Below are 11,386 nucleotides of genomic sequence, written 5' to 3'. Positions count from 1 at the left end.
ATATATATATATATATATATATATATATATATATATATATATTAAAGTTGGTGCTAAAGAAGATGGTAAGTCGCCAGACTTCTCCAGAAGCAATATGTATTAATACTTATAGATTAGATATAAGTGACCAGTGCAGGCACTGTAGATGTTAGTAGTTATTTAGTTTGAAGTGTATATGTTGCTACATGGTCTGGCTGCATGCCGTTCTTGTGTAAATTTTAGTTCTAGAGTATGAAGGACAAAAGCTTACTTCTAAATCTCTGGCTTTGACTTTGCTGGGAATGATCAGTGTTAGAAAGTACTGGGCTAACTATAGTTCAGTAGTAAATGACCTGCTTGCCTTGCCATAAACCTATAATAGTATGCAAACATCCCTGGAGAGATATACTTGAATACCAACATTTTCTGAGCAGTTTACAAAAAAGAATATCATATCTTTGAGCATAAGATCATATATGCTCAAACTGTCCAGAGTTGTTGTAAAGTGCCCAGGGAGCTTCAGCTATGGGGCGGTATAGAAATCATCATCATCACTGTTGTGCTGAAACATTACAGTGATCATTCTTGAATTTTGGTTAATTTTAGTCAATACTTAAATTTTAATACTTGTTTGTTGCTGGAAAATTTCTTTTTTATTTTTATTCCACACCAAGTCTGATTGTTGCATCTTGTTAGCGCCTATCTTATATACGCACATTGTAGCAGAGAGGGCACAGTGTCCTGAGGGGGGAAGAAGGAGTTAAACCAGACTTGGCTCTGCAGACCCAGGTGGTGGCTTCAAGGCCATTTCGGTGCTGAGGCTGGGCAGAAGGAAGAACAGGGAAAACATCCAGCAGTTGCAAATCATCCAAAAATAGGGCAATTCACATTTCTGTGGGGAGGGCACTGGAGAGGTGGGGGTCACCAAGTCAATGGGTCCCACCTGGAATGCTCAGGAGATGTCACCACATGTAAGCAAGGACTCTGATTGCTTTGGGGGAGGGGAATAAAACCAGAGCACTCAGGCTGGCGGTTGTTCTGTCTTTGGATAGCTGCCAAAGGCTCAATCCATCTGTGTCTCAATATGTTACTCGTGAGAAAGCTTTGTGAAGTATTCTATCTGGTATTAGTAGCTTTGTTGTTTTAAGTCTGAGATGGTCAAAGAGCTTGTAAATGGTGTTTAGGTTTGAACTTTGTATTCTGTATGCTGCTATCCAATTCCGCTTTCCCTTCCAGCTCCCTTTGGTGTGCATGCATCTGTGTTGTTGAGTGTTCACCTTTTCAGACCCTCCACTCCTGTTGTGTGTTTCTGTTCAGTAAAGTTCTGTTTTCCCCAAATACTTGGATGGGTGTGTGCAGAATCCAGTGTGTTTGGCTCTTGGTGGTCAGGACTGGGAACCTTTGGGGTGCAAATTCACTCAGGAGGCTGCAGAGAAGTGGGGACTCCAAAGTGGCTGTTCACCACATACATATAATCTCTTTAATGTACAATTGGAATAGAGTGGTGCAATATGCTAGGTGCTTGAGTCTAGAATTCAAAAAAAAAATCATATCTTGGACTATATAGACCAAAAAAGCCTCAAGCTCATCAGGCTTCTCCAGATTTCTCAAAGCTCATTCTTATTCATGCCCGTACCTGAGTGCGAGATTATTCTTTTCTTTCTTTCTGCATTTGTGCTCATTTTCAAGTACAGTTTCCAAAATTAATTGTGCTTATTTGTTGAAGGATATGGATTTTTCTCTCATTGATTAAAATATTTTTGACATGTCTTTCAAATATTCAAACTTTGAAATGAACGATGTTCTGATTTTCAGACATCCCCTTTTGTTCTGTGAATTGCCTCACAAGCCCAGAAATGTGTAGAATTCTGTTCAGGTGTGCCTGGATGTCCTGAAGGTGAAAATCAAGTAAATTCTGGTCTGAACCTAGCTGAAACTGATGCCTCTTATACCTTCTTAATATCCCTGCAGATGTGTTAATTCCTTGGCTGACTAAACTCCGCAGAATCAAAAAGCAGTTCCAAGCCATGTTTGCATAAGGTTCCCATTTTCCTGGAGTACTGAGAGTATCAATGGATTTATGGGGGATGATATGACTTCATGACTTACCATATCCATTGTCCAGTCTCCTAGGTTTAATTTGTGGCTTTGTCAACTGTTAGTGTGATGCAGAGAATAGAAGGTGGTATTTCTTTCTTGGAGTTTGATAGGGTCTTGCTTCAACAATTTCCCTTAGCTTGTTTCCCCACCAACTCCCTTTGGCTGGAATGTCAGACCAGCTTTACACCCATTCCCTTTCTTTCTGTTCCATCTGTCACATTTCGCAGGTAGCATTCTTCCCCTGTCCTGTGCATGTGAGGTAATGTAACCTATGTATGCATGCCCATCTACAGCATCTGTTCAGCTTGTGTGCCACAAAAAATTTACTATGGCAGGAATAGTGGAGAAATGACAAGCCAGTCTAAGTTTAACTAAATCCCTGTCCCCTGTATAGAAGCCATGCAACTTAGTTTTGGCTTTTTTAGGTGGGGGGAGGTGAGGTGGGAGAAGAGCATCCTGCTAAAAGTAGTGCACAACACCCAGCTGTGCCTTTCCGCTTCCACAAATGATGGTTGGCTAGCGGAAAGCTGATTCTGAATTATGTGCAAGAGGAGAATCCAACTAAAGTTACCTTTGTGCAAGAGCAGTGTGTGAAGGCCTGCACAAGCACACAGTTCTACAGCAAGGATGGGCAAAGCTTCATTACTGCAGCTTCAGTTTGCAGGAGGGCACAGTTGGTTACTCCCCTGTATCTTCACAAATTTATGGTAACTGTATTGTAGCTGGTGACTAAACATTGGCAGGGTCAAGGTCCACAGGTGTTGCAATGTTAAAATGAATGATGAATCAACACTAGCACCCTGTCTTTAGTGTTTTCCAGTTCAAAACAGAAGTGACTTAGTGGCAAATCGACATTTTCCTCATTTACACTAGTGAGTACTAATAACATTGTGCTAGTAGTAATTTGCATTAATACAACATCAGTAGGGTTAGTATCATGATGCCATTATATCTTCCCAATCAACACTGGATGAATGGTTGCGCTTTCTGCCACCAGGTTTAAAGGACCTCTGATGTGGCCTTGGTTTTTTCCCCTCACATTTTACTCATGACGATCAGATTTTGTAATTTGTTATAAATATATTTAGGATTCTCATGTTATCACTGAAGTGCATAACCCAAATGCAGGACAAGAATACAAGAATCTGTAGATCCTGAAAAATCTATGAATGCATAGGTCCATATTTTAATCAACCGATGGTTAATCAGTTAACCCTTTCCTTCTTCTTTTACCTATTGTTTTTTTTAGAGATGAATGATTCGCCTCCAGTTCTTTTGGTTGCAAATTCAGATACTATTGAGATATTATACCTAAATGGAACTAGAGCTTCTACGCTTGGTTTTGTGAAAGGAACTGCAATTCAAACATTGGATTTTATATTCAAAATGGACACAATTTGTTGGATTGAATCAAGAGGATCTTCAAGTCAATTGAAGTGCATCAAAACATCAAGAACTGGCATGTTGACAGATGAATGGATAATCAGCACAATCCCCTATCTTCACAGTAAGTACTTAAAGTTTGGGTAAAAGTTACTCTTTTAGAAAAATGAAGTAGAACTCCTGTCTTTCCACAACACCTTTTTTAACAGATGTTGCTAAAAATGTATCATTTTAAAGTTTACAGGTTCAGTTTTTATTTACTTATTTTTATATGTGCTATTGCACTGGTTATAAATAGTATACAGAGACGCTCAGGAAAGCATTTTCCCAGTGGTAAAGCAATGAGATTTATTGATATAATGTCATTTTACTGAAATGGTTGTGTTGTATGTTTGGGGTCAGTGTGGATTGCCATTCAGCGATCCCTTATAACTCAGCGCCTCTGATTGCAAAGTGGTTCAGAATTCCCCTTTCCCCTGTTCTGCTGTATAATTCTTGAGCAGCTTTTGTTCTACCTGACTTGGTAGGATTTTCTCTACTAGGCCTGGGGGAATAACAAGAAGTCAGGCTGGAGACTTGGAATAGAAGAGGCAGAAAATAGCTGATTTGGCATCTGGGGAAGCTGGACATCTCTAGGCAATTGGGAAGGAGCCAGAGTCTCCCTTCCCTTTAATCTGTCCAAGCACTGCTCAGGTGAACCTTGGAAAACAGCTGAGAAGTGGGGGAAAATAAGACTGTGGAAGGAATGAGACCAAAAAGGGTGTATGGGATATGGGGAGATAACAGTAGGGTGAATGAAAAGGCCCAGTGAGCTGAAGGCCAAAGATTTCCCAGCCCTGTGCTCATAGTACTAACATTTGGCTGGGTCATAATGTTCTAAGTGGCTGGAGAAGCCCTTGCCAAATGGATGCCCTCCAAATGTGTTGGACTGCAAATCACACAATGCCTAGCCAGCTTGGCTAATGGTTGCACAGGTTGAGAATTATGGGAGTTGCTGTCCAAAATGTCTGGGGAATGCCAGGTTGTGTAAGGCCCAGTTAGAGCCTTTAAAGACTGGGATTTCCCTTCTGTTTCATCGCAATTAAGATGCATCAAAGGTTCTCACATAAGTCATATATAACAAACATTTTAAAGAGGCAAATCAATGCATATTATATTCTTAGTAACTATCTTTAGTACAGTAGTCTGAATTTTTCAGACTTTCGAAACAAGAGTCCTCAACTAGGGATGTGTGAGGAATCCATTTGAAGGTGGGAATCTGTCAAATTCCTTAGGTTTGGCTGTTTGGCCTCCAGTCTGCTTTGTCATGGCTGTAAGTCTGAGTTCTTGGTGAATGCACCCAGTGTTTGGTAAAAGCCCAATGTGACAAAGTACAAATTAAGTAAACAGGAGGCACAATATATTAAGCCCTAGTTTTAACTTTTGCTTTTATATATTTTTAAAAATCAAGACTGTGCGTGGAAGACTCCATATTTTCTATCTGAAATTAGAGATAAGACTACTTGATAGGTTTTAGTATGGAGTTTGATATGAAGTTGCTTTGATGTCAATAAATTGGGCATTTATTTTTAAATTGAAAAGTTCATAAGTGGAACAGAATCATTTCTGGCACTGCCAAATTCTCATTGTGTAATTTTTCTGAATCACTTTGGGAACAAAGTAATTCATTCTATCTTTTGAAGGAATCTAATAAAGGCAGTGGGAGCAATAATGCATGAGAAGGTTGGACTGCCCTGTCACCATGTGTAAGCTGTTCATTTTATCAACATGTCACACAGCAGCTGGAGTTTGATGTGATGGTCGCTGCATTCACCGTGACGATTCTAGAGTTGATCCTAAAACTTGAATATGCTTTGCATGCATAATTACTTAAAAACTGTGTCACACTGTTTTTAGCAAAAATAATGAGCTAATTGGAGGCTGCTGGAATATTTGTTACAGTATGCTGTTCCAGAGACAGACTTTCTAGGCCTTTTTTCCCAGCTTGTTTCCTGACCATGCATCAGCATTTTCTTGTACTTTCCATATAAATAAAAAGGACAACATTATTTCCATTATGTTCAGTTTAAAAATCGATGATAATGGGAATTAAAATAAGCAAAATGCTTCCCCATTCCCAACACACTTTTTATATTAGGTGTTGCTTGCTCACAAAGGAAATTGATTGGAAGGAGAAGATGGGAAAAATGGATGTAATGAGCCATTAGAGCAAGAATATGACAAAATAACTGACAAATGAAAATGTTTAACCAACGCCCCCCCAAAAAATGTCTACATTCAAATGCACAGCTAAAATGGATGCAAAATTACCTCGTTATTTATCCTGAATCTTTCTCAATAACTGAACACTGGCATGTTTTTCAAGCTCTGTAAAATATATCTCTTTTCAGTAGAATCCATAATGGGTAGATTTTTGTAAAAAAAAAAAAAAACTTGTCTGGTTAAATGGGCAAAGACCATATATATTAGTTTAGCATCTTAGGTTATAAGCAGATGAGACATTCCTAAGTGGTTATTTTCAGGCAATCCTTATCCCCCAAATTAATTATTTTAGATATAAGTGGTTGGTGCTCTGATTATCTGTGTCTTATCTCCCAAAACAATGCAACACTGTTGAAGGAGACTTCAGCAAAAAGCACCCACCTGGAAGAGGTACATCAAAACATTGATTTTGAAGGAGCACCAAATGTATTAAAACAACAACAATAACAGCCCTCAAGGTCCTAAGCAGATGATAACTAAGACTGCTTCTCAGTGAATTGATTCTTCAGCATTTCGTAACTCTGAAGAAGCTGTTCAAAGCAGCTTGCATGTCTGACAGTAGGGTGGGCTTAGAGGTAGTTGTTAATTTTGGTTAATTTTACTTTCTGCTTCAGTGTCATTCTTAAAATGAAATATGGCAGCAGCTGCTACTCAAATCTGTTTACCTCAGAGTAGCACTAAGAGACTATTACACAGAATAGTGTAATATATGGAAGACAGAAGCAAGCTCTTGTTTTTGCATGTCTTCAAATCACTGGCAACCTGTCATTTGAACAAGAAGAATAAAGAGGGAGAATTTGAAGAATGGTGGGTAGGTCTGTTTCTGACTATGCCATGCATGAGGTTAAGAAAGTCTGTAGGAAAGGGAATGATAAGTGGAGGTTGTGTGAATATATGTGAACGAGTGTGCCTATGCCAGGTATTTTCAAGTGCCTCCCCTTTTCAATTTTCCTGGGTTATGCTTTAATATTTAGCATTTGTCTGGTTTCCAGCATGTTCTATGATTGAAACTGCATTGATGGCAGCTGTTGTAAGAAACTGGCAGTGGACTGCATCCCTGCTTGCCCAAATAACAGGATATCCTACAAAGAACTAGCTCATGGGCCTGAATATAGAATTCTTACCCATTCAAGAAATGTGCAGGAAAGTCAAAGTTTCTCAGTGTAGTTACAATCAATGTCTAATAAATTTCGCCAAAAGCCTTCTCTGTGTTGGGAATGAGAAAGACGGCAGCTTTGGGTGCTTGTTCTCAAGGACCACTGGCTGGACTTGGGAAGAATCAGAATGTGGGCAGGCAGTCACTGGGAATGACCAAGATTTACTGCTGGCAGAAGGGGACTTGGAGCAGGGGAGTTTCTCAGACGCAGACTAGGCAGCCCTGAGGGCAGCCCAGTTAGAGAACCACCTTTCTCTATGGTAGGCATGCTCATTTTCAGAAGACTCTTCCTAAAGGGATGGAGTCTAGGCGTGCTCATAAGAACCATTCCTGTAGCTTTATACTAGAGAAATCTAGAGAAACGATAACAGCTGTTTCTATTCTGTCCTTATGGAGCAAGTCAAGTCCAGGGCAAATGGCATGTGCGCGCACACACACACACACACACAACCAACACTATCCTGAAAATACCCAATCTGGCATCAGATCTATGTGATCTGAATATTGTCATAATTTTTATGAAACTGGTTTCTATATTGAAAGTTTTTCCACAATGTTGATTTCATGGATTCTGCATAAAGAGGTAATAAGGTATTGTCCAGAAATAATAGGTACAATCCTTTTGGAACAGGCAAGGGCAAGGAACTGCACTGGTATGGTACCCTGAAGTGGTTCACAGCCAAAGATGAACTTGTGACTTGTTATTCTTAGTATGTATATTGGCATATATTTATTTATTTATTAAGACATTTATATGCCGCCCCATTCGCCAAATTCACCTCGGGGCGGCTCACAATATGAAGAAATATATCTGTCTATGGAGAGATGAAAGGAAATAGAAGAACAAATATAAGATTAAATAGGTAGAATTCTTTTGTTTAAAAAGCCAAAGATATTTCCCATTCTGGTTACCTTGGGTTCCATTTAAATAAGCACCTTGCTTTAGATGGTGGTCTCAGCCAGATGGTACTCTAGCCAGAGCAGGGTGCACACATGCTTAGGTGCAAGCTGAGCCTCTGGCAAGAGAAGCAAGACCAGTCTGGGAAAGCAGAGGTCAGGGTCTGCTGAGGCAAAGTTCAACCAAAGCAGACCACAGGCACCATAGACTCTAAGTGGCTGTTAGAATCTGAAAGGCAAAATCCAGAGAGACAAGGAGGAGCTGTTTGAAGCCCCGTTTGAAAAGCCATGCAAGCAGTCTTGAATGCAAGCATGAGCCTTAAATAAAGCTGCAGCTCCCTCTGCATGGCTAGCTCTGCCTCAGAGGAAAGAGACTTCTTCAATGAAAGAGGCTTTGCTTGTTCCAGCACTTACTGAGTGTGCTGGTGTGGGGGGTGACCGTGCCACTGGGACTTCTGGGCTGCAGCCCAAGGACACTTTCCTCAAGGCAGAAGGATGCTAGAAATGGGGCTTCTCCTTACTGGAGTCTCTGGTGCAGTAGGGATGTCTAGGACTGGTTCTGAGGGCCATTACTTCTCCCAGCCTGACATCTGCTCTGGGTACTTTCTTGTCCCCTGAAGCTAGACTCTGGTCAAGCTGCAGACTTAGAGCCAACTCCTTCTGTGCTTCCAATAGCTTCCTGCAATGGCACTCAGCCTCGGGTGCGGAGCATAGCTGGTCTCAGCTAGGTGGTACACGGATTTAAGTATATACACATGACTATTATTCTATCATTGTTATTGATATTATTTGTTGACATTAATGATGACCAGTCCTGTAGTCCTGATATATTCCCTGTGCTAACCGGTGAGATTTCTTCATTTTCACTTCTCTTAAGAAGGCCCAGAGAATGTTATGAATCCCCTGTCCAGGAGAGTTGCAAATAACATTTATTCAAAGAGTGCGAGACTTCTTGCAACAAAGATTCCACCTTTTAGCAGGTGCCAGATGAGCTGTAATATGGGGGTGGGGAGCATATAGCTTTCTGTACATTGATGCTTGTAGCGAAGAGTTTGTCTTTGGATTCTTTAATTCAGGCATGGCTGGAAGTTTATAATTTGCATGTCTTTAACTTCAAAGCAGAAAATTTCTAGTGTCACAATAAGTATCAGGTTGACAGTGACACAAAAGCTATGGCTGGCACAGTGTCTCTGAGACTGCACTCTTGGCCAGCGTCTGCAGGATTGACTCAGGAAGCCCAATCTCATATCAAATATCTATCTTTTTTAAATAGATAAAAATTGATAGACTTTTTTGACATGCACATGGTAGGCACGTGAACATGGTAGGCATGTCATGAGTGGAGCTGGCTGGAGCCAGGGTCAGACTAGATGGCCTGGGAGACCCCTTGTGACTTGTTCTGTTTCTGTGTTTCTATGTTTTATAGTCAAAGGTTATTCATTGCAGGGACTGAGAAGTCCATAGACTCTCTACTGCAAGGAACAATATGCATGAGGCCATAATGGCTTAGACCAACCCATCTGCTCAGTTTGAGCAAGGCTGATGATCTTGCCTGCATCTTATCCCTATCAGCAGCAGTTTGGAGCTTCGCAGGTTTGCAGACTTCAATCTCTCGCATAAAAAGAAGTTTAACTTCAATGCTTCTGCTACTTTGCAAAGGAGACTGTTTTATATTAGTTGATCTGAAAGATGTACTTTCACTTTACTGCTGAGAAAACCTACCAGTGCTTCCTCTGATTCACCTTCAGATCTGATGCTTACTAGTTCTCTGTGATGCTCTTCAGGATCATCATGGCACGGAGCATCTCCATAAAGTACAAGGCAGTTGTTTTCTGCTTCCTGAGGAGAAGGAATGCAAGTCTGTTTTAGGAGCGTTGGATGACATAGGATGTTAATAAATAAAATAACTGAAATAGAATGATTGGCTGCTGGTTGCTTTTGTGAGGCATGAGTTCCTTTGGTATACTTTGTAGTCATCTTTCATCTCCTTGCCACTAGCTAAGCCATCCATTTATAGCATTCAACAACTTGTACCTCCAGAACAATTCATGGTGACAACTTTGTGTCTATTGTGTTACTGACTTTAAGGACCAAGTCCTTCAGACCACTCATTATGGTGGGACACTGCAGCCTTTCGTTCAAAACAGTATTTCTAGTCGTCCTTTACTTTGGGCAGAGGCACTAGTGAATTGTGCGAACTGTGAATTAATGGATCCTGTTTTACAATCAGGTTGGTGTCAGTGTTAATCCTGAGACTGAATCAAGGTTCTGAGGCTAGAAGGACAGATCTCAAGGGACTGAAGAAATGGGTAGGAATCCTCTGGAAACATGCACACTAGCATCATAGTTGACATGCACATACTGCAACTCAAGTTAATAAATCAGATTATATCTAATTTGATAAACGTCACCCTCCCATATGTAGGAGGAACTACAGTTCATTACCAAGTGTGTACAGAAACATTCCATTTCTTTGCTCCTTGCCTTGCATGGGAAAAGGAGGGAAAAGGATGGAGTCGATGAAAGTCTGAGCTGTATTCTTGTAATAACAAAATTGTTAGTGTGTACCCAAAAAGTTTATTTCATCTTTAGTAGATTGTGGATTACCATGGATTATTAAAGAAACTACTTTAATTGGCTGATTAAATATTCCTGTTGTATAAACAAGACAGTCTCTATTGGATGCTTTTAAGCTGATAATGTTGCCCAGTTCTATTTTTATCGGATTTGTGTGTTTAATAATGTCCAGCTTTCTGCATCACCACTTCATTGCAAAGGCACAGCTCTGTTCATACATTCCACATACTGTTAAGAGAATACATAAGGCAGAAGTGGAGCTGCACTGCATGGGGCAATCTCCAAAGCTGCATGTCTCATATGATGCCTCCTGCTTGTATCTCCATGGGGATAGACACATCAGGCCTGACCCCTGTGTTACCATGGTTACAGTGCACATGAAAGTCCGCACATACAAAGCTGTATGCACATCCCCCCTCCCTACCACCTCTGTAGTTGTTCATCCACAATGCACAGAGGCCAGTTGTAAGGACTACTCAGTGCAGGCTTTTTTCTGGCTCGTGTCTGCAGACATGATGAGCTGAACAACCAGATAGGCTGTTGTCTTATCCATTTGTAAAAATCTCTGTTTTCAAGAAGGAAGCTACCTCATACCTAATCTCTTGTACAGAATATTTATGCCAATGAAAACTAACTTTGCATAGCATCCCATGTGGGAAGGATGTGTTTACTCTTGCTGAAAGGAGTAATAAAGCCCTTGACAGATTAGGTTTACAAAGCTATAGGTTGGAATCTTGAAGGCTGAGAAGGTGGTAACATTGCAACTCCATATATTTTGTGGATACACATTATCTGGACCCATTTCAACTGGACTTTTGAATAGGATATGGACTTAGGCCATTGAGAGTAGGCTTATTGGTGGCTTCCAGCGTCACCACCCATGATATCCTCCTGGAGTGCCCGGTGGAGTTGGATCTTAGTGGTATTGCAGTGATTTCAGTACTTTCTGGTTGGGGCATATCCAGAACATAGTGCTGGGGAATGCCTATTTGGCACCTCACCTGTAGCCCTTTTGTATCACCTGTGTTAATG

At 40.6% G+C, this 11,386-nt stretch overlaps 1 protein-coding gene across 1 annotated transcript in view; it reads left to right on the top strand.

Annotated features, from left to right (window-relative positions):
- The window catches only part of LRP1B (LDL receptor related protein 1B), a 730,365-nt gene that overhangs the window by 277,631 nt on the left and 441,348 nt on the right, over positions 1-11,386 (top strand). Inside the window, exon 6 of the mRNA XM_044438491.1 lies at positions 3,329-3,586. Coding sequence (XP_044294426.1) covers positions 3,329-3,586 — 258 coding nt within the window. The remainder of the gene's footprint in view (positions 1-3,328; positions 3,587-11,386) is intronic.

Source organism: Varanus komodoensis, unplaced genomic scaffold, assembly GCF_004798865.1.
Source record: "Varanus komodoensis strain SLA01 unplaced genomic scaffold, ASM479886v1 scaffold32, whole genome shotgun sequence".
Lineage (NCBI taxonomy): Eukaryota > Metazoa > Chordata > Lepidosauria > Squamata > Varanidae > Varanus > Varanus komodoensis.
Note: the sequence above shows the minus strand (reverse complement) of the source record. Positions and strands in the feature narration are given on the sequence as shown.